The sequence below is a fragment of the Vigna unguiculata genome, chromosome 8 (genome assembly GCF_037176805.1).
Source record: "Vigna unguiculata cultivar grain cowpea cultivar isolate G323 ecotype 2 chromosome 8, ASM3717680v1, whole genome shotgun sequence".
In the NCBI taxonomy this organism is placed as follows: Eukaryota; Viridiplantae; Streptophyta; class Magnoliopsida; order Fabales; family Fabaceae; genus Vigna; species Vigna unguiculata.
The window spans coordinates 32,494,770-32,519,891 of NC_140799.1; the positions used below are offsets into that span (position 1 = coordinate 32,494,770).

At 31.6% G+C, this 25,122-nt stretch overlaps 2 protein-coding genes across 2 annotated transcripts; both read left to right on the top strand.

The window, feature by feature from the left end:
• The first annotated feature begins 12,566 nt into the window (after positions 1 to 12,566).
• LOC114193446 (Heavy metal transport/detoxification superfamily protein) lies at positions 12,567 to 14,883 on the top strand. The gene is made up of 5 exons (XM_028083251.2): positions 12,567 to 12,934; positions 13,071 to 13,272; positions 13,367 to 13,539; positions 13,636 to 13,726; positions 14,175 to 14,883. The coding sequence occupies exons 1-5, from the start codon at positions 12,914 to 12,916 to the stop codon at positions 14,645 to 14,647; spliced, it is 960 nt and encodes a 319-aa protein (XP_027939052.1). The 5' UTR covers positions 12,567 to 12,913; the 3' UTR covers positions 14,648 to 14,883.
• A 7,934-nt stretch (positions 14,884 to 22,817) lies between these two features.
• On the top strand, positions 22,818 to 24,845 carry LOC114195562 (Heavy metal transport/detoxification superfamily protein). The gene is made up of 2 exons (XM_028086070.2): positions 22,818 to 22,977; positions 24,488 to 24,845. Exons 1-2 carry the CDS (start codon positions 22,851 to 22,853, stop codon positions 24,745 to 24,747), a joined length of 387 nt encoding a protein of 128 aa, XP_027941871.1. The 5' UTR covers positions 22,818 to 22,850; the 3' UTR covers positions 24,748 to 24,845.
• Positions 24,846 to 25,122: the final 277 nt, after the last annotated feature.

Sequence of the window (25,122 nt, forward strand, 5' to 3'; positions counted from 1 at the left end):
CAGACGTTGCAGGATGCTATGGGTAGCAGGTTGGCTATGAGCTCCGCTTATCACCCTCAGACTCATGGGCAGTCCGAGAGAACCATCCAGTCTCTTGAGGATCTCTTGCGGACGTGCGTGCTGGACCATCTGGGTGCGTGGGACGAGGTCCTGCCTTTGGTGGAGTTTACATATAATAACAGCTTTCACACCAGTATTGGCATGACACCTTACGAGGCCCTCTATGGCAGGAGATGTAAAATGCCTTTATGCTGGTATCAGGACGGAGAATCAGTGGTGGGACCAGAGCTTCTAAGGCAGACTAATGAGAAGGTCAAGCTCATACAAAAAAGAATGAAAGCATCTCAAAGCAGGCAGAAATCATATGCTGATCAGAGGAGAAGACCTTTAGAGTTTGAACCAGGGGACCATGTTTTCTTGAGAATTACCCCGACTACTGGTGTGGGAAGAGCCATCCGCTAGAAGAAATTGTCTCCTAGGTTCGTCGGTCCATACCAGATTCTAAGAAGAGTTGGACCAGTGGCATATGAGATTGCCCTACCTCCTCCTTTGGCCAACCTCCACTCAGTGTTTCATGTTTCCCAGCTTAGGAAGTATGTGCCTGACCCTTCCTATATACTTGAGATGGAAGATCTGCAGATTAGAGGAGATCTTACAATAGAAGTTCAGCCCGTTGCTTTAGGAGATGTTCAGATGAGGCAGCTCATGGGGAAATCCATCAGACTAGTCCAGGTCATCTGGGACAAGAGGACAGGCGACTCCACTTAGGAATTGGAAGGAAATGTGAGAAATTCATATCCACACTTGTTCTCTAGTAAGTCTCAATTTTTGGGTCGAAAATTTTTGTTGTTAGGGAGAATGTGATACCCCTTTTCTGATTTCCTAAAAACAGAAGCCTTGCTTCCTTTCTTCTCACTTTCTCAATTTCTCTGCAACCAGCAACCTCCCAACCTCTCTTCTCTACTGCTACCACCTCTTACTAATTCAACCTTTCTATACTCAGATTCAGGAAGGATCAACCCACAGGAACCTCAGCGGCTTCCTCCCTCAGCTTCCAATCTCCTAGGTAGGTCTCCTATTAAAAATTAGGTTCAATTCCAACTAGAATTCGCTAGTTAATCTCTGAATTTTGAATCTGATCGTGTAATTCTTCCTTCTCCATGTTGTGGTGATGAATTCTCATAGGTTAAACTGAAAACTCTGCTGTCTTGCAAATTTCTTGATTCCACTAAGTGATTTCTTGACAAAAAGGTAAGGGAAGCTGACTTTAATCTAAATTTCGCATGAATTGTGTTTGGGAGTGATTGAATTGCTTGATTGTATGTTTAATTCGTGTTTGAAACTGCCTATGTGTGATATTGGGTGTTGGATGATCCTAAGCGAGCTTGCATGTGAAGAACAGAGAGGATTTCCTAGTAGTTTCGCCCAGGCGAGCCGCTCTCGCCTGAGCGAAAATACCAGAAGATCACCTCTGTCACTGCGCGAAATCTCGCCTAGGCGAGCTAGAGTCGCCTGAGCGAGATAACTTCTCGTCTAGGCGAGCTAGTTTAGCCTGAGCGAGAGTTCGCCCAGGATTTTATTTTTGCCACTGTAAGGGGTCTCGCCCAGGCGAGAGCAGCCTGCCTAAGCGAGACAACCTCTCCAGCTTAGGCGAGACTCTCTAGCCTAAGCTAGATTCCCTGCAGAAATGGGCTCCCTTACTGTTTTTGACTAATTGATGTTGTACTACTTGCATTGATCTGATAATGGCTAGTCATGTATGTAATTCTTATGCATGATGGTTAGTGTGATGGAATTGAGTGTGAAATGGGTATGAATGGGAACTTGTTGGAGATAGGATTTCAAGGGAAATTCTAAGGAATATGGTCTTAGTAAATGTAAGGGCATGAGGACTCATATTACTGACATCCTGACGCTCCTAGTAACCATTAAGACTCAAGTAGAGTGTGATGGATTACGTCGGAGGGAGTAGCAGGAGGTCCTGGTCTATGAATCTGATCCGTCATAGAGGTGATGGGATTTACCTTTAGAGCGGTTGGGTGAATACCCTTTATGCCTAAAACTCTGCAGAGTTTGGTAACCGTCTCAAGTGCAAGTCACCGAGAGCTCCAATGCCACTTACATAATCTGGATATCGAGTCTAGAATGGTGTGTGGTATTATTGTTGGGATTAATTGGATGATGTTGATAATTGAGTGATAAATTCTGTTTTCTGCCTAAGTGTAACAATTGCATGATGTACTCTTGTTTCAAGTTAGCTTACCCTTCTAGTTGTTGCGTGTTCTGTGTGTCTTCCATTTATGCAATGATCGTCCTTATTGAATGGCGTGAGCAGACATAGGTGCAGGTGAGGATACACCCCTCCGGGACAGGAGATGATTATGTTAGACGTACTAGTAGTAGATGTACCCTTTTCTTTTGCTTAGCTGATCGAGTGTTTTGTAACTCTTTAGTAATGTATGGGTTGTATATAGTGATCAGTGTATGTATGGTTATTTTGAGGATGACTGTATTATATATTATTCTGGTCTACGTCAACATCTGCTTCTGAATTATTAAAATTTAAATGTTTTGTTTAATAGTTTAAAAACTATGAAAACGGGATGTTACACTAAGTGGTTGAAAGTACCTGATTGTGTGAGAGGACGTGGGTTTAAGTCTTATGTATGCCAATTTATGATATTTTATTTTATGCATTATTTTAAGGTTATGAATGAATGTGAGTAGTGATAATGTAATTCTACAATTATAGGAATTATCATAAAATATGAATTTGGTTGGATTGGTGGTGCTTTGACTTCGTAATTACATGGTTGTGTGTTCAAACATTGTTGAGAACGAAATTGACTTATTTATTTTTGCTAACATAAGGGTGATCTGAATGTGAAGGGGTGGGAAAACCCTAGAGGTAATGGGCAGCCAAGGGAGCTGAGTTGGGAGAGCAATAGGGGAAATCCAAATTTGGGGCAATAAGAACTATCAATCTTCTTTTCTTTCTTTTCTTTTTTAGTACAGGAAAATCAGGTTAAGGGAGTTCTTTCACATGCCTATATGATTATGAATTTCTTGTGGTTTTGCTTAATTTGCCGCCTAGGCGAGAGTTTTGATGTTAGGAGAAGGGCAATCTCGCTCAGGCGAGAAGAGACTCGCTTAAGCGAGGCTTCGCAGTGAGCTATTGTAGCACGCTCGCTCAGGCGAGAAGGTTTAGCTTAAGCGAGACAGGCCTGGTCGCGTAAGCTAAGGCTTCTAGCCCAAGCGAGTTTAGTGCAGTTTGTGTGCGTTGTTTGTACGTATTGATGCGGACGTGGATCAAGAGATGTTGTGCCATAAGCGGGTAGGTTCATGGATGGTGGTTAACACGTGATGGTATGAACGGATAGGTTCATATCCAGTTACTCTCGTGTGGGGATATGAGTGAGGTAGGTTCGTATGTTCCGTGCTCATATTTGAGAGATGCAGCGTGTGGGAAGGTACGTAGCTTGTGGATCACGTGTGTTGGAGTACGGGCGGGCATGTCCGTAGAGTAGGACTACGAGTGGGGAGGTTCGTAGAGGCAGGACCATGAACGGGCAGGTTCGTGTGAGCACCATAAATATTGAGTCCATGGCTAACTTTGTTATGTGAAGTGAAGGTTGAGAAGCCTTGGGGTATTAAGAACTTGGCCAAGGTATATTTTTAATAATATAGCTGAGTGTAATTATATTATTGAATTGATGTGTTTCTTTTATTATTGAGTTTACCCTTTCCGTTTGTGTTTGGCGATGATCGTGTAATTCTTTACACGGGAGCAGTTGATGATACAGGTGATGCTGCTAACGCTTGAGACAGAGAGAGAGGGTAGCCTGGGTTGAAGCTAGGAATTTGTTATTTTACTATTATTTTATTGGATTTATGAAAATTGTAATAATCTTATTTACTACTATTAAATAGTTTTGGCGAGTTACAGATATTATTGAATTTTCCCGCATTTGGGGATAATAAAATATTTGACGTTTGATGTTCATTTCTTATTTCTTTAATTTTAAATAAGTAATATCTAGTAAGGATGTTACAGTACTTAGTTAAGCATTTTGGTTTAGTTGTGTGTGCCAAATTAAGGGATCTAGTTTGAGTTTACCGAATTGATTGATCCAGTTAGCTTTTACCGGATACGGTGTTACACACTAGAATGTCCAACTCGGTTAGATGCACCCCGAGACACTTAGCAAGATTGTAGCCTTTCGTTCATGTTACGCCCGGATTACGTAATTTGGTTTGCTCTCTCTAGATTTGGGACTTAGCATCAAATTTGGCATTTCAGTAGATAATCATTTAGGAGAGACAAAATGGGAAGCAAGGATAAATTTGGAGGTGCAGGAAGAAAACAATGAGGTGTGGGAAGAAGCCCCCTACTACTAGAACATATGGGTCCATATCCACACATAGTGAGCTTTGGCTGCTTCTTCATGCACTCCATAATTTCTTATGCATCCCCTATGTTTTGAGAATTCTAATTTTACTCTTTTCTCACTTTAAGTTCAAAAATATATAATATGGAAACATTTCAGAATATAAGATGAACGTTTGGCAAGTGCACCAATCGTTAATAAAATATCGTCCTCTGGGATTAACTCGTTGAATACTAGATTCCTAATTTACGTAATTTTGAGCAAATGAGATTCAATAGAATTACATGCATAGAGTTATAACAAAAACTTTAATTAATATAAGAAATGTTAGAAGATTGATTTCATACTCTTTCCTATAGAATTATATTCCTTTCCATTGATGCAAGAAACGTAATTATCCATTTGAGTTTACTCAGAGCTATTTTACCCCTAATCCCTTAGATAGGTAAAATCTATTCATTGAATTTGAACCTCCAATCCCTTAGGTCAGTTTACAAAAATTCAATAGAATCATGAAAAATCAATAATCATCTCTATTGCAAGCTAATTAAATATGCCTAATTTCCCAATTTTGACAAAATCTAACTTGTCTTATTTATAATCACAAACAATCCTCAATTTCCCAAATGAGAAATAACTCAGAATAAACACTAAAACCATAAACAAAACATTGAGATAAATAACATTAACAAAACATCAAATGTAAAGAGTAGAAACTATAATCAAAAGTCTTACATCAATCCTTCAACAAAAAGAAAACTAGTTCTGCATAATGAAAAGAAAACTACAACTAACGGAAAAAGAGAATGACGAAGATGAAGAGAGAGACTTTTTGTGAACGATTCTCCCCTTTTTATCTTTTTCCCGTTTTCTCCACTTGTTGAGGTGGTGGTTACTTCTCTCCCTTAACCGTTTCCCCACTTTTATCTTTGAAGCCAAATTCACAGGTCGTTGAAAAATCCACCAAGCACATGTGGAATTCGTTGTTTTAAATCTTGCGTCTTTGAAGCCAAATCTAGAAGTTGTGAAAAAAAATCGATGGATCGCTTGTGGATCTCACTTATTTGCTTCCTTCACTTTTGACACTAATTCTTTCCAACTATAATTACACTTCAAAACACATGTTTACACAAACAATACACATACCCAAATATATGATCCGTAACAAAGATAATACATTATGAAATCATTTCGATAATACAAAAATGAATAAAAATGGCCTAACTAATCCATGAATGCATATACATTTTATCTACTCATCAATATACAATTGGAAGAACAAAATATATATTCTGGATTATATATACCAAAATGTTTTTTAAGTCTACAATATAAATTTGATATTATTGTAAAACACAAAATAAAAAATACATTTTAAATTGTCCTATTCAAAATGTATTTTTTATTTTAGGTTTGGAATTTATAATCCAAACTACAAAATGTGTACTTCGGACTATACATTCTAAAATACAAAATAAAAGTGGCACTGCACCGGTGGAGGAAGAAGAGAGGACACACCGTGTCGGTGGAGGAAGAAAGAGGAGAGGAGTCATAGGAAGAAGCAGAGAGGAAGAAGGGGTCAGGGATGCACCGTTGGAGGAGGGAAGAAGGGAGAAGGTGGCAAATAAGTCATTTCACGGACCTATGAAGATGCATGAAGAAATTCATGGAGGTGCACCAAGAACTACCCCGAGCTTTTGAAGCCTACCATGCTGCAATTGACTCATAAGGCTTTCAACTTGTGCAATGGAATTTCATGTGATTTAAAACTCAATTTTTCAGAAATAATTTATTAAATTCAAATATAATCCATTAAATGTGTCTTGAAGTGTTTTATGATTTATGAACCAATAATTTAATCGATTATATTTAATAATAATCGATTACGTTGATTCAAAATCGTTTTCAGATTACAGGAACAATATAATAACCAACCATATTTAAACATTATGGATTACATCAATTAGTAGTCTTAAAACTCTTCTAAAAATTAAAGTTTTCATTCACCGAATGCATTCATACCTTTTGAAAAAATGAGCATTGTTATTCTCTTCAAGACATATGTGAAAGTGTCATAAGTTAATTCTTGTTTGGAAAAGAAGTGTTCAAAATTCATGGATCATGTTATAGGAATTTTTTTTTTTTTATAATCTATCACGTATTATTAGACAATATCTTTTTTTATCTTTTTGTTCTTGTAATTAGTTTTGATAGTTTTTGCACTAGTATTTGGTGTGCCGGTAATTGATTATTTTTATTATATAGATGTTTTTCTTTTGTAATTGAATAATTTAAGATTATAATAAAAAATTGAATATGTCTATATTAACGGGACGTTGATTCATAAAAGAATATGGGTTGATGTTACTTTTTTGTTTTGAAACTTTGTTTTTTCACTGCTCATTAACGATTGTACTAAAAATTCTCTATCATCAACAATTTTAAGTAACTTTTTTCTTGAAATTTTTAATAAAATTATTTTCAACCAATTCTTTCCCAGATTTTGGCTATATCATCCTAGGATTACTTTTGTGTAGATGAATTTTGAGTATAAACCCAAATTTTAGTTTGATAAGTTTTGTGGGTTGAGAACATAGACATGATTCTAGCTATAGTGAGATTTCCTCGAAAAGATATTTTTGTAATAAGTTCTTATTTTCACTTTCAACCTTTATGTGTCTTTTATGAGGGTTGGAACAACACTATTGTTTCCATTTATTCATATTTGTTATTGTTGATAAAATAAAAAAAATATTGTGGTCGACCTGTATTGTTGTCGGTGCTTATGGGTTGACAATAGTGCTTTTGGTGATGGTGTCTTTGGTCACTTGATTAATTCAAGAAATGACATTATACTTTCAATTAATTAAATTTATTAATTATTTTTACTTAAAAAGTAATCATCTAATTATATTTTAATTTAATTTTAATTAATTACATTTTATTTTACATCAATTTAAACCATTTTAGGGCAAATTTGTGATCTTACACTTTAATTTATAAACATTTTCTTTATCTATGACATTTATTGAATCATTCACAAATTTCTCTTTTAAATTTCTTCATTTTCACTTCTATATCTCTTAAAACAATTCCTCCTTTCTATCCCTTAAATTCATCCATTTAGTTTTCATCAAATTCATCATTTGAAGCAAAAATAAGTCTTTAAGATTTTATATTAAAAGTGAGATTAATCTCTTATATGATAACTCATATTTCAGAAATGGTTAATTTGCTTGCAACTCTCAACTATGGCTTTCTATTAGCCTCCCAGTTCTCAGTAGTATATTTCTTTTCCCTGCATGGTTAATTTGGCATTAAAGTGGCTTTGGTGGTTGGGATTACTCTTTTGTGGATTTTTACCTTTGCAAGCTTATTTAGTTACTTTAATTATATTGTATACATCATATATATATATATATATATATAAAATTTTAATCAATAATATATATATATATATATATATATATATATATTAAAATAATAAAACATTTAGGGTGTTTCAATCCTTATACAAAAGTACATAATTTTAAAAATAAAACTCATACTACAGCATTGAACCAATAAAAATAAAGGGACAAATATAAGTAAAGATTAATCGTCTAACATTTAGTTTAGTTATTATCCTGGTCAAACATTTAGATGCATAGTAATATTATGATCTAACCGCGTTTCCAAAACTTAATCCATCATCTTTGATACGCATAAACAATAGATGTCGTCAGCATGTAAGTTACCAAGACAATACCTGTTGTCCTAAGCACTTGAATCTGGATTGAATTAAATCTTCTTCGTGTCCGGTCCTTTCTTTTTTCTTTTTTTTGTCCTGTTATGACAAAGAATAGTAAAAAAAAGAAAATATAACCTATGCATTTCAGCAATTATGATTAATCCTTAGTCTACTAACAAGCATGCAACTTCAAAGTTCAATTAATGATAAAAACTGTGCTACATACTGCTGGTACTACTCATTCTATGATGTTTGTGGATAAATATGAAGGGAAGGAAAAGAAAATTTTGAATTTTGTACAATAAATTTATCAAAAGAACAGATATGTCTAAAGTCATGAAATGTCATTCCCTGGATCTAGGGAAAGCCATATTGACTGAAGTTGAAAGAGAAAAATAAGAAGAGAACAAAGGGGAAGGTGTTGAGAATAGTTTGGATTCGCTAATAAGAATCTGTAAAAAAAAATATATAAATTTCTCGTAGTAATAATTGCCAATAATGCTTGAAACAGTATTGTGATGCAGTGATTTTTTTTATATACATGGATCACATTGTACTGAAATTCTAATAACTTGCTTAAAATATAATATTTGTACTGAATTGAATACAAATCGTTAATGGCTATTAACAGGGCAAAATTGTTAAAAGAAATAATGTTGTAAGGCTCCTTTACCCACAAACAGTGATTGAAAGCAGTGCAATAATGAAACCTATTACATCACAAATTCACATCTCACATCAACTTTAACACTCCATTTTGGAGTTATATTATCACTAATCATGTATTAAACATCTTATATTTGCAGATAATACATGCTCAATTTGTACCGATAGGAAAAGTTAATACATAGGTTCTTGGTGACACTTTATATTCTTAGAAGATAATCTCTGAGAAAGTGTAAATTATCTTTTTGTTGATGATATGTTATCATAGTTGCATTGGAGATGATGATCGAAATAATCTAGGTTGTTTGGTCTTTTTTTGTATGACTCTCGGTGACAATTGATGTCATTCTTTTTCCTTTTGTGAACGAATATGTTCTGTTACTCAAAAGCCATAAACTGAACCTGCAATAATCTAACCCTAAAGGCAATTAGAGAGGGAGTAAGTGAACAACTTTCAATCTCATAATATATGAAAAGTGGATACGATCAGGATTAAGCTGCTAAATTGTCTATGCCACTGCTGACTTCAACTTTTATATTATAAATAGATATAATGATTGCAAATTACTAAAAAAAGAGGTAGCAGACAGCAGATGATATGCATACATGAAAGAAGAATACTTTACATTCAGAAGACCAAAAATTTAAATCTGCATGTGAAAAATGTGAAGAAAATGAAGAAAGAAACTAAATGGGACATGAAGACTTTGCATTTTACCAACATGTACCTGGAATGTTGTTTAGAATTGAAATCAGAAGCATCGGAAGTTTCATATTAACTAATAAGACCAAATGGATGCGAATCTTATCTTGTAAGTCCACCAATTAACCGCGATTACTCTGATTTGTTAAGTACAATTTTAGTTCATTATATAATTGCTGCACACATTGAAGGTTTCTTCCATGGAGGAGGATACAGATATTTCCTTGTAAAGAAGTTGCATTTTAGGTCAAATAATGTAAAGGAGTTAGTTATGCCCACTGAAGTGTTTGTAGAAAAGCTGTGACCCACATCCACGTGCCCTCACATACACGTTCACTGCATTCATACATCAATTTGACTCATGGATTCTTTTTGCCCCCAGTCAAGACATATCAAGGTGAGACATTCTTGAAATGTAGACCATATTGAATGTACTCTAACACAACAAAAGTCCTGTTTCCTCATTCCTGTCAGATCACAAACTGCTGTACTCATTACTCAGACAGTGTCTTCGATTTTTAGTCTCTACTTTTGAAATTGTATTCATGTTAAAAGTAACTCACCAAAACCATTATGAAAATCTTATGAATCTAACCGATTCATTCCTTCATACATGAAACAGTATAATGTTCTGAAGTATCTTGACTACCTCGTATCTTATGCTTTTTGTTGGGTTGGCAGTGAGTGTATTGTAAACAACTAACAAATTAGCTGCCAATTTTCAATAATGCTTGCATTTTCTAATGGATTCTTCGATAATGGTTTTTACACTTCTTGTGTATTAATATGAAATGTTAGTACCATGTCTTCAATCATACATTGCTCAATGATTTGTACCTCACCTTGGTTTGGATAGTTGAGATTTCTGATCATATGATCTTGCTTCAAAAGCAATTCAAAGTTCACATGCCGAAAACTGAAGAGAGAAAATAAGTAAAACGAAAAGGAAGTAAATATCCTTGAGAGAACCAGCAGTAGCAGATATCTGGATGCTTTGCGGGGCCAACATTCATATGTTAGTAGGTATATTTCATGTTCTAGGTTGTTTGGTAATATAATGACACAGACCTAACTTTTATTGCTGTGATGTATAAAAAATTTGTAAACTATAATCAAATATCTCAATGGTATAGGTTTCTGATATGGATATAGCTAGACAGATTATTTACTAATCATATACCTATTAGTTTAAACTGTGATAGAAAAATAAAGGAAATTAAAATTTTCAGAATTCATTGAGTCAAATCTGATAGCCACAATTCATGATGTCCACTTAAATCAGTTGTTTTCTTAGTCATTCTGCAAACAATGTTTCTTTTAAGTAAAAAAACATAACAGAGTGGACACATGGAGTTCTCCCCTTTGCTTAAAGTTTCATTGCAATATGACTAACTGTTGACCATAAAGCAAATATTCTGTTAAGCAAATGACAAGAGGCCAAGAATCACAAAAATCATATCATAAATCCATGATGCAACTATGATTTGTAACATATATAAATATAAGTTATTTTGTGGCAATAAAAGAAAGGTGGTTGGATATAAACAATAGCTTAACTTATGAAGCTAAACAAACTCTAGATTCTTCTTAACCGGCCAAGCTAACAATAGAAGTAGTCATACCTTGATTAGGATCCTTTAATCATCTTCTTTCAACGTTTAGACACCCACCCACATGAAAAAAGTTTGTTTTTCCCCTTTAGTTTAGTTCGAAGAGAGAAAGTTAATCATGTAACGTCAACTCGGTGTATATGAAATGGTTACATTGCAGTCGAATTTTGACGTGACATTTCTTATCTTTGCACCAGCTACAAGGTGTGTTGGTTGGTGGAATTTATTAATCTTTCTGATTTTGAGGTTGAGATCTCTTGCAAATTAGCCATAGTGGAGTAAAAGTAGCCTTTTTAGTGCACAAAGATGAGTCATCTCCACGTGGTGCTACATACACCTATAGTAAGCTGAAGCTCTTCTTTCTTCTTTGTCCCAAGAGTAAGCAATAATCAAGTCAAAAACTTTTCCTTTAAGCTGTTGAGAACCATTCAGTTCAGAAAAGATGGTTTTCACCTTTCCTTAAAAAGGACTATAATTGATCAGGAAATTACCAAACCTAACCATTCACAGGTTAGCAGAGTTGGTGAGGACACAATTTTAATGCTCAATGGAAAATCTTGCCCATCACTTTCTGGTACATAGTATTTTGTTACCACATGTAATAGAGGAAAAAAAGGATTGATTGGTAAGAAGAGATAAAGAAGAAAAATGAATTTCACAATCCAAACTCCTATGGAAGCAGGAAAATGAAAAGGATATGTAACAGACAAATGCTTTGTCATTGAAACCAGAAAGATCACTCACAAGTCCACGTGGAGATCAACTTTTTATACCAGTTTTCTACACGCAAAATTCTCTCATCCCCATGTGTCATCCATCCCAATCACATTTCATGAAAATGAGAATTGCGTTGCTTAAGCTCTAATCTGTTTACATGCAAATGTATCAGCAATAGTTTTGTTTTAACTTTTTAGAAATCATAATGCATTTGTGATGACTCCATTCACGACATCTGGCTTATTTGATTGGTACCTACTCTTTCATCAACTCAGTAATCCATGCATGGTCAAACTCATGTATAACTCGAAGGAAAGTATTTAATATCATCAATTTCATCACCCTTTTGAAGATTATTTATATAATTCCATTATTTTAACACACTACTCAAAGTTAATTAATTAATGTACCACATTCACCTCTGTCTAACCTTCTGAGTGGATGCTTACTCCATGTAGAGTTCTTTAATGCAAATAAAGAATCTTAGGCTCACATGGTTAATTATTTTAGCTTAAGTGATGCATAGTAATTTGGTAAGTAATATAGATCCACACACAGGTAGGTCCTCCAGGTTGTCCTTATGAGGTCCTACACTTACACATATACCATGCATGTCTGACAGAATGACACTTCACCGCTGTGTCATGAAAAATCTACCAGTCGGTGGATAATGGAAGTATCATGATTTTTTTTTATGTATTTTTCAAAGTTCACTTTCTCTCACTTTCTGTTTCTTTATTTCTCTCTCTCTTCTCAACCTGGCCTAACTATTAATCTCCCCTTCTATAAATCTGCTCAGCCTGCTCCACTGATTCACCCCTTCAACCTTCACACCCTTGAAGATTGAAAAGAAATATTAAACTAAGAGGTTCCTTTTGCAGTTAGTGGCACTGCATGTGATAAGGAATCACTCAGGTTTAACTTTATATGCAAATCAACCCCCTAGCAATCTATCATTGCCCCCTCTTCTTTCCTCCCTATAATATCACTCACTTCTCTTCCCTACACTTGTTAGACCCTCTCCATCTTTTGCATGCCCAACAACTTTTCTCCAAAATCAGAATAATAATTGACATTTCACTCTCCATTCATAGGAAAAATGGGTGAGGAAGCAAAACAGGTGATTTAACCTTCCTGTTGCATTATGATTTCCAAGTGATACTCTATTTGTTTCTTCTTATGCTCATAGTGTTGTAACTGGGTCTGCATTATTTCTAGTACTTATTAGGTGGGTTTCTTCTTTTTCTATTGTGTAGGAACAACCAGTGGCTGAAGCCAGACCAGAGGAAAAGCCAGCAGAGGAAAAGAAGGAAGAAAAACCAGAAGAAAAACCAGAAGAAAAGCCAGCAGAAGAGAAGAAGGAAGAGCCTAAACCACCTTCCCCATGTGTGCTATTTGTGGACTTGCATTGTGTGGGATGTGCCAAGAAAATTGAGAGATATATTATGAAAATGAGAGGTTCAAATCTGTTGCTTACTCTTCCCTCTTTGCCACGAAATGTAAGGCATAAGTGTTCACTCATTGTTTTCTTTTTGTATTTATCTTCTCACAGGAGTTGAGGGAGTGGTAATTGACATGGCTAAAAATGAAGTGACCATAAAGGGTATAGTGGAGCCTCAAGCGATCTGCAACATAATCACCAAGAAAACAAAGAGAAGAGCCAGTGTTATATCTCCAATGCCTGAAGCAGAAGGAGAACCTATACCAGAAGTGGTCAATTCTCAGGTATCACAATATTCTTTCCTTTTCCTAGTTCAGTCCAAAACAAATTGCATATGAAAAAAAAAAAATGATTAACAAAGGGAATTGTCGGTGTTCCAGGTTAGTGGACCAGTTACTGTGGAACTAAACGTGAACATGCACTGTGAGGCCTGTGCTGATCAACTCAAGAGAAAGATACTACAAATGAGAGGTACCATTTTTCTCTTGATTTAAAATTTTCAGTATGATGGCTTCATCGTTGGTTGTAATTGGCAAAGGAAAGGTGAAAGAAAAAAAGAAAGAAGAAAGAAGAACATAGTTGCTTCCTTAATGACCAAATCGTGTGGTACATATCATGTCTTCAAAATCAAATTGCCCACTTAACCTTATCCTTTTGGCTTTGAGCTAAAAGTAGAGGACAAAATACTTCAGTGGTATATTGGATCCTTCCTTGTAGATGACAAGATCATCTTAGAAAGGATACAAGAAAAGAAAGACAACAACAGAAGGATACTTCTGAGTAATTAGAAATCATTATGGTATAACAGTGATTTGTGATACATATGATAGAGTAAATGTGTTTGTGTGTTCATATAGTCCTTTGTTTGTATCTTTCTCGTGTTAGTAAGTAATGTGAAAAGTTGTGTTGATTGATGCAGGAGTTCAAACAGCAATGACAGAGTTTACGACAGGGAAGGTTCTTGTGACAGGGACCATGGATGCAAATAAGCTAGTAGATTATGTGTACAGACGCACCAAAAAGCAAGCCAAGATAGTTCCCCAGCCAGAGCCAGAAGCAGAGCCAGAAAAGAAAGAAGAGAGTAAAGAAGGAGAGAAAGGTGGTGCAGAAGAGAGTAAACCTGAGGAGAAGAAAGAAGAAGAGAAGCCAGCAGAGGAAGCAAAGAAAGAAGAGGGTGGTGAAGGTGAGAAGAAGGAGCAAAAGGGTGGTGAAGAAGCCATGGAAGAAGCAAAAAAAGAAGAGAATGTGGTAGTTGCTGCTAACAACATTGATGATGAAGGATTGAAGAGGATGATGTACTATTACCAATACCCTCCACTCTATGTCATTGAACGAATACCACCCCCACAACTCTTCAGTGATGAAAATCCTAATGCATGCTGCATTACATGAACTTTGAACTATGCTCAGAGTTGTTTCTTCCCAGTTAAATTTTTTTTTTCTGAACTTGGTTTAACAGGGAGTGGTGTCAAGAAAATTGAAATTATACAATAATAAGTGATTAATGATATATCGTTCTTTCTTTTTTTATGTATGTACGATATATTATTATTGTTATATTACATCAATCTCAGGTATCATCCTTGTACAAAAGTTGTGAAATATGAGTATGTTCAAGTTTTTAGTTCCTTTTGTTTTGTTGTGCACTTCTGATTATTGAAAATGAGAACAATGACAACATGATACAATAAACCACATTAATAAGACCTTGCGTTAATAGAAAGGAATGTTATAAATTTGACTTATTACTATTAATATATTAGTGTGTTTGATGGGTTGAGAATAGAGAGAAAAAGAAGTATAAGTGAGGAAGTGAGTGGTATAACGTTAGAAGAGTGAAAGGAATTTTTTTATTAAAAAAAAAAAATTGGTATAGGACTTTAAGTTTCAAATTTTGCGCAAAAATAAGAAATATGGGAAATTATTTATAGAAATGCAATATAAAATAATCTAGGTTGAACATTTGTTTACTTATTTTGATATGACAATTGCATTTCATAGGTTACATTAATAATAATAATAATAATAAATGCTTTATATTAATAAGAAATAAAATAATAATAAAGTTAAAATATTTTTTTTTTAATAAAATAATCTTAAAACTATTTTTTTTTTAATTAAAGAGTCTCTATTTAAATTTTGTTACTGGCTTATTCTGTTACATTTTTTTGTCACATTAAAAATTGAGAATATGCAATTAATGATATTATCTTAAATTATTTGAAATCACTCTATATAAGAAATTAAGGAAATATCTTTGTTACTTAAAGGTCGAAGAATTTGTTTGAGGACTTTTAACTTACTCTATCCGCTGCTACTCAACTTATTAGAACTTAAATTTTTCTAGGTGATTTTGTTAATATAGTGAGAATCAAAATGTGTGGTGAAAGTAACAAACAAAGTTTAGGCTACACCGTCTCTTCGGCATTTTATTTTCATTAACATTCTCTTCAAATTTTATGAACACGTAGATCGAGAAAAGAATGATGTGAATGAGATTAATTATCTTACGGTGTATCAAGTTATAATCAAATTTGTACTATTTGAAATGTTATGATTTTAAATAAAAAAAATTAAATTTTGACTATTAATTATAGTTTTTTATCTAATGATAAACATTCAATACATTATTTGGAATCAAGGTCACATTCTTTGATTCAATTCCCAACAAGGGGAGTTTATTATCGGTAACATCAATTTTTCTTGTGACTTATCAATTGGTGTTTGAAATGTTATGATTTAAAGTAAAAAGAATTAAATTTTGACTATCAATTATAGTTTTTAACCTAATGATAAGCGTTCAATATATCAATTGATATCAAAGTCAAACTCACGATTTAGATTATCAAAAAAGGAGTTTATCGTTGGTAATATTAATTTTCCTTGTGACTCGTGATGGAGGTGTTGGATGTTCAAACATTGTCATTGTGAATAATTTTTGTGCTGCTTGACCCAATTTTCATGGTGATTTTTCTTAACTGGGTGATGGTCTTTTTATCTATGAATGGGGCTTTTCACTTTCATACATGGTTATTGAGGGAACGGACACCATCTTCTTCTTTATTTCTTTCCTTCATTTCTTTCTAAATCAACATAAACAATTACATTGTAAACTCGACAATTGCATCAAGTTATATTACAACTAGCATTGTACTAAGCTATTTCTTAACTTGAACATGACATTCTTGGTAACATCAATTTATATTTGGTATATCGGATAAGATACTTCATTATTATTGTTATTATTTATTTAAGATAAATTGTTATTTATTAATATCGATTAATATTGTATTATCAATTTTATTTTATCAGGTGAATCCAAGGTAAAAAAAATACACACTCATATTTTTTGTCCAAAAAAATAAATAAAAATATTGTAAATATTTTTTTCAAAAAGGAATATACACGTTCTCATATACTAGTAATTATTATTCGATGAATTGTAATCGCACCATATTATACTTCAACTTTTTATTCACTCATTATATTTTATTTTCTTGATAGATCAAGTATATAATTTAGAAGTAGATTTCTGTTCGAATTGTTTTCTCCAACTTGTTTGCTACCAAATGTAAGACCAAAATTTTCATTGTTCTACATTCTCCTTCCTTCAATTATGAAACAAAGTGTATAAATTGTTCAAAATTTATGTTTTATTTTATTGCACGAGGAATTTGATGAAGAAATAAAAATTACACATGTTAAACAATAATTTGGAAATGATGTGATGAATTGTATCTAGCTAATAATTTCTCCAACTACAGAAACCTAACGAGACAGAAATTCTCCATGTGCTCTCAGAAGAATATAATTATTATGTTTTATATTATTAAATATGTTCCACTAAAAGTATGCGGACTATACTATTTCTGTCTTCACTCAAGTCATACATATTTTTAATAATACACTTTATGTAACTATTATAATATTTTCATTATTGTCTTTATTTTGAGATTTTATTAATTGAAAATAAAATTAATTTTCCAATATATAGGTAGATGTAGTTCCCATTTTTTAATAATTATGAAGCCTAATAAAGTTTAAATTCTTAATAAATTCATTATTTTTAATTGAGTTTTTATTCAATTTTTCTCTCTTGAATATTTAAATCTTTTAAAGGGAGTTTTACCGGCGAGAAGAAATACCAATGAGACCTGAGTCTAACCACCTAAGGTATTGACGTCACTCTCAACTCAAAATCTTAAGACGAATTTATGGGTTTTTACCCTTATGTAATGCTCTACTTTCTCATTTTTAATCAATGTGAGACTTAGACTGACACTTAGATTTCAAACATAAAATAAGTATTAAATTACTCATATCTTACTTATTTATTTATTTATGTAACATCATCATTTTACTTATAAGGTTGCTGGATTAATATAAAATTAGTATTGTCGTTAATTGAAATAATGAATAATTGTTATTAATTAAAATGAGTTTGATAGATTTTATTAATAATAGTAACAAAGACCATTCCTCTATCACTTTTAAGTAATGATGGAAAACACCTAAAAATAAGTAAACAAGATGGAATAATTTGTTATAATTAATAGAAAAACAATTAAAGAAATATAAAATTTTTAAATATTCCATGAAAAAAAATATTAATCAGAATTGAATAAAAAATATGAAAATTTATTTGGAAGTTAAAATTTAATACCTAATAATTATTTGTTGAAACTTGATACGAGAGGTATTTTGAGACGATAAAGTTTTTCTTATTGAAATAAAATTTATACAAAGTAAAAGAAAATTAAATATTTAACATAATTATATATACAATCCACGTGGTGAGATTAACTGTGTTTTCATTGGGATCATATATGGCAAAGGTAGGAACGTTGAAACCACGACAGATCTTTGGATTCTCAAAAGTGGAAGAGATAAACTCAAGAGACCCAATAATGGAAACAAGTCAAAAACAGAGTGTATAATTTTTTATAAATTAAATAGTTTCCGAATATTTAAAAAAAAAACATATAATTTATTAGAGCTGTCCAAATGGGTTAGAACCCGCGAGCTAACCCGGTCACCACAGATTCGAGTCGGGTTAGTTTGAAATTTTTTTATAAATTTCAATATAGGTTTATTTTTTACCCGGCTCACCCGAGTTGGTTGGCTCACCAATCCATAAATAAAGGGTCACACAAGTGTTTTTTTGTTAAGTTGAGTCTTGCCTTTGAATCAGGTTAGGTTATTTTTTTAGCAAACACATAAATAATTTGATATCTTTTTTATTTTAGTTTGTATTTGGATTGTATTGAAGTTTATTTAGATTTTAATTGTAATTATAATTTAGTTTTGACTAAAAAGAAAATTAAAAAATATAGTTTTTTAATTAAGTGAATCTGGAAGCCAATCTGTTTAACCCACTAACCTGTGGTGGGTCGAGTCAGGTTCAAATTTTTTTGACTCGCTAATAAGTGAGTCGGGTTGAATTAATTCACTAAACAATCAACCTGTAGTGGGTCGAGTCAAACTGATCTGGGTTATCCATTTTAACATCTTTATAATTTACCCATTTTGCATTCCATCCTTAGTTAAAAAAGGTGGTGGTGTGATTCACAATGTTATATTTATGTGAGGAGGAATGCAATGCTATATATTTCCGCATTGATTAGAAATTAATGACGAATTTACATATTATATTATATATATATATATATATATATATATATATATATATATATATATATATATAAATTTATTTTACAAATTAATTTCATTTTGTGTGATTGAATTATTAAAATCATTTAAAATCTATTTTCTATTATTTATTAGACTTATCTATAATGTATCTAGTCTCAAGTGTACAAGTCAATTTTTTAAGATAGTTCAGCTTTTTTTTCTTAAATAATATCATAAGAAATTAACTTTTTAAAGTAAATAAAACTCAATTATCGTAACATATGATTAATTTGTAATGAAAATTATTAAATTGTGTTAACAATTAGTCGAGGGTGCTAACAATAGAATCTGTGTTTCCACAAAAATAATGCATCTCGTGTCGCACATTTAACACTTTTTTTTTATCGATATTCAAACTTTTAATATATATATATATATATATATATATATATATATATATATATTCCATCATATATTACTAATAAATATATTACTAATATTTCTCGAATTATTTATTAAAACAGAACTACTATGATAGAGATAAATTAATTAAAGGAGATTATAAAAAAGGACGAGGGCGATTCTGGTTATGAAAAATGTGTGATGGAATTTGAACAAAGAAAAATTGTCTAATTATGTTGAGATCATCAATTAAGTTTAGTTATGTTATGTGGGATCACGGAATAAGTTGGAGAGAAATTTTCAGAAGAAATCTATCTTTTTCTCTTACATTTACATTAAATATTTCATTTTGTTCAGCAATAAGTTAAATTTAAATTTAATGATCTCATTTTAATTATTTTCTTTTTTTCAAGATATTTTATATAAAGTAATTTATATTTATTAAATTTTTTATTTTTATGTAAATAAAATATTTTCCTTAAGATTAAATATAAAATAACTATTTAAATATTAAATAATTATTAATACATTTAAAATTTTCAATATAAGTAATATTTTTAGTTTATTGAGATTTTTTTGTTTAAATTTGTCAAATTTTTTCAATTAACATTAGTAATATTTTCCTTTCTTCATTAACCATATTTATTTTTAAATGTAACTATTTATTTTAAATAAAATGATTATTTATAAAAAAATATAAAATAAATAAAAACCACTTAAAATTTATATATATTAATTATAATAGTAATAATTTTATTATTTTTTATTATAAAAAATTGAATGCACTTTTTTAATTAATGTCGATCATGATTGTTATTAAAACTATTTCTACAACATAGCTAGATTATTTTTCTAATTTTTCAATCCATGTCGACCCAAAAATTTCCTCCAATTGATTGACCAAAGATAATTTTAATTAATATTTCTATCTCAATTAAAGTAATCTTATTATGACTGAAATTATTCTAAAAGGGAAATACAAAGATAAAAAGAAACAAAAATTTAAAAATAAAAAGAATCTTAAATTATTATTTTATAAATATAACTTCGATTGTTTTAATTTTAAATAATTTAATTACCAACAAAATTATGATTTCTTTCAAAAAGAAAATATTTAAATAATCATAAGATATTTCAATTTTTTAAAAATAAAATATTTATCCTCTCAAATTAGAAAGAGCAAAAGATAAATAATGAGACGAGTCAAATAAAATCTCTGGAAACGAGCACATTAAAATCAACAATTACGGAAAGGAGTCAAATAAAGTATTCTTACTAAACATTCAATGTGTTCATATTACTATATGTTTATATTTATTTTAAAATATTAAACTGATTGTATTCTATATAATAACTATTTTTTAACAATTTATTATTATTTTTTATTTCTTCATCGGTGTGTTAACCATTCATTTGGCTTATTAATGAAGAATTTAATGGTTTATATAAAGTCATATTTATCTCGATGCTTTATGAAAGAAAGAAAAAATACCACCTTAAATTTTAATTAATTAGCATTCGAGAAAAAAAAGTTACATAAAACTGAGAAATATATGTAGTTGTTTGATAAAAGTTCAAAATTAGATAATATGATAATTTTTTTAAAATCTCGTTAAAATAAACTCTAATACAATATTAATAAAATAAATTAAACTTATTTTATAAATTGTGAGTATACAATGTAAAGTTGGGTAATTAGTGATTTTTCTAAGATGATCTTGGTTTATTTATGTGTCGAATGGTATGTAATGTTTAAGATAATGAAGATAGTTGTCACCATATTAAGATTAATGTGAGATAAGAAAATCCTAGATCAATCCAGACCAAACTTGACATTATACAATTTTAAGAGTCACGTTCCAATATAAAATATTAGGGGTCATATAATTATAATATAAAATATTATGAGTGTTAAAAATTTTTAGAGATTATAAAAATATGAGAGATATAAGATGATATGATAGATATAAAAAATATGTTAGAAGATGAACTTGTTATTTTATTTTATTCATATATTATTTATGTCTATCTATTTATACAATATATATATATATATATATATAATAAAATGTAACCAAATATAAAGTTAAATATGACTTTATGTGATTTTTATCGAAAATAAAGTCACAAAATTATTTATCCGAAAATTTTTTCTTTTCAAATGTGAATTTAGATAGGATGCAAACTTAAATGAGTGTGAACTTAAACAAATGTTTATTGTACTTAATCTAGGGTCGTGCAAGTAATATGTCCATGAAAATACTATAAATAAGGAACATTATTCATAAGGTGTGATATAGTCTTCATTTATTATTATATTTACAATCTTTGACACTTTAGTGACTTACATATCAGAGTGTCATTGTAAGTACCTCTGCTTAAGAGATGTGAAGGACCGAAAGATACCCGAATTAAACTATATTTGATATATAGTGAGAAGATTAAATGTGACTCATGCATGAAGACAATATCTTAATTCTGGAATATAAATTATTAAAAGAAAATTTTAAATTTAATTGAAGAATAAAATGAACAATATATTGTATGTATATTCAATAATAATAAAATTTCTGAATTTTATGTAAGCCATCTAACTCAATAATAAAAGCAGTTAGGCAAACCCTAATTAATATTACGATTTAAAATTAAGGCAAGCATATGCATATGCAATGCTTTATTATGTTTGCAACAAAAGTGTTTTGGTTTATATGTATGTGTGCTTCATCACAAATGAAGCGACAATTGCATGTGCATGGAATTAATTAACATGGGTTTATGCTTTAAGTGTCCTTTATGCATAATTTAAACTGATAAGGTACCAACAATTATCACATCCTTTAAATTAAGGTCAGGGTCTCTAATTACCATACTAATTAAAACTCTTGGGTAATGTTGCGAAGAGTAAATTATATTTAGTAATTCTTTTTTATTGTTTTAATCAATAATAAATTAAAAATGGACGACTTTAATATTCAAAACATAAACCACTTAATCCATTTTCATTTATTATATAATTACAAAAAATTACAAATAGGATTGAAAACTAATTAATTTAATTTCCAGAAAAAATGATGAAAAAGTTGGAAGATAAGAAAAGGAAAGTAAATTGTAGGTTGATTAAAGAAATAGTGAAAAGAATAGTATGAAATTGAATAATTTGGAAGTATTCAAATTCTGTGAGTGCCTTCTTTGGTAAGGAAAACATCCCACGTGCGAAGCAGAGTCCAAGAATTTCCAATTTCCAACAACAAAAGCTGAATGCAATGCATCTACTTTTGTTTAACCAACACACCCTTGCTGACACAACTTTGCACTCATCCATGTCAGTCACACCTCATTCAAACCATGATTTCAATTTCCTTAATCAAACCCTAATTAATTACCCCTCTTAGTAGTAACAACCTCTCAATTCTAAAAGAAAGAAAAAGAGAAAGAAAAAGTGTTTGTTTTGAATAGAATCTGATAAATGGATTATGAGTTTAGTTAAAGTTGATGCATGAGACTTTATATAAGGCTTGCACAGTCATTGATTCATTATAGATAACAACTGAAGCAAGTGAAGATGGCCAACATGCAAATTGTCCCAGCTTACAACAACAGTGTAGAGGCACAGTATGTTGAAATGATGGTTCCATTGTATTCCTATGGATGTGAGAAGAAAATAAAGAAAACCTTCTCCAATCTTAAAGGTCTTTCACCCTTTTTTTTTTGTCTTAGCTTCATTTCGAACATTTATATGCATTCATCATTCTTAAAATAATTGTCTGTTTTTTTTATCCACTATTTTTCTAAAAGAGTTTTCTAGAACAAGTTTTTTTTTTCCTCTGCAGCGACTGTAACTGTGATAATGACAATTGTAGTGTAGTGTAGTAGCAAATGGTGTTTTCTTCTTAATGTAGTTGGGGTGAAGTTAGTAATTGTGGAGGTCCGGAACTAATATCCAATTCGAGATGGGTTTTCAAAGCTTTACAACTTTGAATTTTGGGTCCAATGGGCTGTGGGCTATGACCAATTGCCAATTTGTTGTTTCTACTAATCAAAGAAAATTCTCACCTTGTGTTTGGATGAAACATTTCAACAATATTGAGAAATTAAAATGCATTGTATTTAAATTGTTTGCAATTAAATTTCTTTCATTTTCTAAATAACTTGTTTGGATAAAGAAATTAAAATATCTTACATTTCAATTTCTTGTTTGGATAACATAATTGAATTTCTTGTGAGATGAAATTTCATTTTATCAATATTTATTTTAGGCTTAATTATGTTTTAAGTTTATATAAATTTGGAAACGGGTCGGTCAAGCTTGTCGGGTCAACGAGTCAGTCGGGTTGTTGGGCCTGCTCGACACATTTGGATCGTCAGGCCCGCCCGACACCTCTAGGACGTTTGGCTCGCCAAACCCGTGTGGGTCGTCGGGCTCGCCTGTCTTGCTTGGGCCATCGAACCCGCTGACTCGTCTTGGTTATGGGTTGTCAGGCTTGACCAACCTATTTGAGTTGTCAAGCCCGTCTGACCCTTATGTGTCATTAAGTCACCTTGTTTGTCTGGGTCGTAGGGCTCGATAACTGTCTGGGTCGTCGGACCCATCTGATCCATCTGGGTCCTTGGGTCCACCTGATCCATTTGGGTCGTCGAGCCTGCTCGACCCGTTTGTGTCGTCAAGTCGGTTCGATTTGTCTAGATCATCTGGCCAACCCAACTTGTCATGGTTGTCGGGTTTGCCAGGTCTATTTGTGGTTGAATCCAGAGTGTGAGATTGAGTGAGAAGGATTTCAAATTCCACATTTTTTTAGGGTATTTGAATTTCTTCTAATTTAGCTAATTGAAACACTTCAAAAAAAAATGCATGCATTTTAAATTATTTTTAGTTTCTCTATCCAAACAAAACATTTCATTGCAAAGAATTTCAAATTCTCCAAATAAATGAATCGCCATTTTGAATTGTCTCATCCAAACACACCAAGGATTTCTTCCTTTTATTGCATGAATTGCATTTATATCTTCTTTCAATTTAGTATATACATTGTGAATTTATGGACTCAGAAATTGTGTTGTGTTGTTCACCATCACTTTTATGGAGATTTACATCAAATTTAAACATCAAACACACTTAATAATCTATCCTGTATTATCTTTTCATATCAAATTGCTCATTACATCTTAAATTTATTTATTGTATAAATAATATTTATGCAGGCATATACTCTGTGAATGTGGATTACTATCAACAAAAGGTGACTGTGTGGGGAATTTGCAACAAATATGATGTGCTAGAAACGGTGAAAAGCAAAAGAAAAGATGCTAGGTTTTGGAACCAAGAACACAATGTTGTATTAGAGAAATCAGAATCAGGTTTTCCTCAAAAACATTTCAAACCCTCTTTAGCTTTAACCAAGGTTCGATCCCTGAGTTTGAAAGCATGGAAGAAGGTCTTCACTAGATCATATTCTTTCTGAACTACTAACTCATCGGTGCAAGAAAGGATGTTTTCAAAACAAAATGAGTGTAGATTTTGAAATCGAAATGTTAAGTTCCATATCTCGCTTCTATTGTACATACATTTATCCTACCATTTGACCTTTTTATACACATATTCTTGCACTATTTCCTTTTACATGTACTGGGATTTTGTTTTCTTTATTGAATCTCATATATCAAAACATCATATTTGATGAGCACATCGTTGAGAAATCCAACACCGGGAAGATTATTGGAACATTCAAGTATAAGTTTATGTCTCACGTTACATGGAGTTAAAAAAACTGAACATTATATAAAAAATAAGGATTAAATATGTTTTTGGTCCCTTTTCGGTTAACATTTTCGAAAAT

What these genes read in the sequence shown, in the direction of transcription:
- LOC114195562 (XM_028086070.2), top strand. Translation starts at nt 22,851, where the DNA reads ATGGCCAACATGCAAATTGTCCCAGCTTACAACAACAGTGTAGAGGCA. An exon ending in AACCTTCTCCAATCTTAAAG is followed by an intron (nt 22,978 to 24,487) that starts GTCTTTCACCCT and finishes ATATTTATGCAG; the next exon opens with GCATATACTCTGTGAATGTG.
- LOC114193446 (XM_028083251.2), top strand. Translation starts at nt 12,914, where the DNA reads ATGGGTGAGGAAGCAAAACAG. An exon ending in CAGAAGTGGTCAATTCTCAG is followed by an intron (nt 13,540 to 13,635) that starts GTATCACAATAT and finishes TCGGTGTTCCAG; the next exon opens with GTTAGTGGACCAGTTACTGT. An exon ending in AAAGATACTACAAATGAGAG is followed by an intron (nt 13,727 to 14,174) that starts GTACCATTTTTC and finishes TGATTGATGCAG; the next exon opens with GAGTTCAAACAGCAATGACA.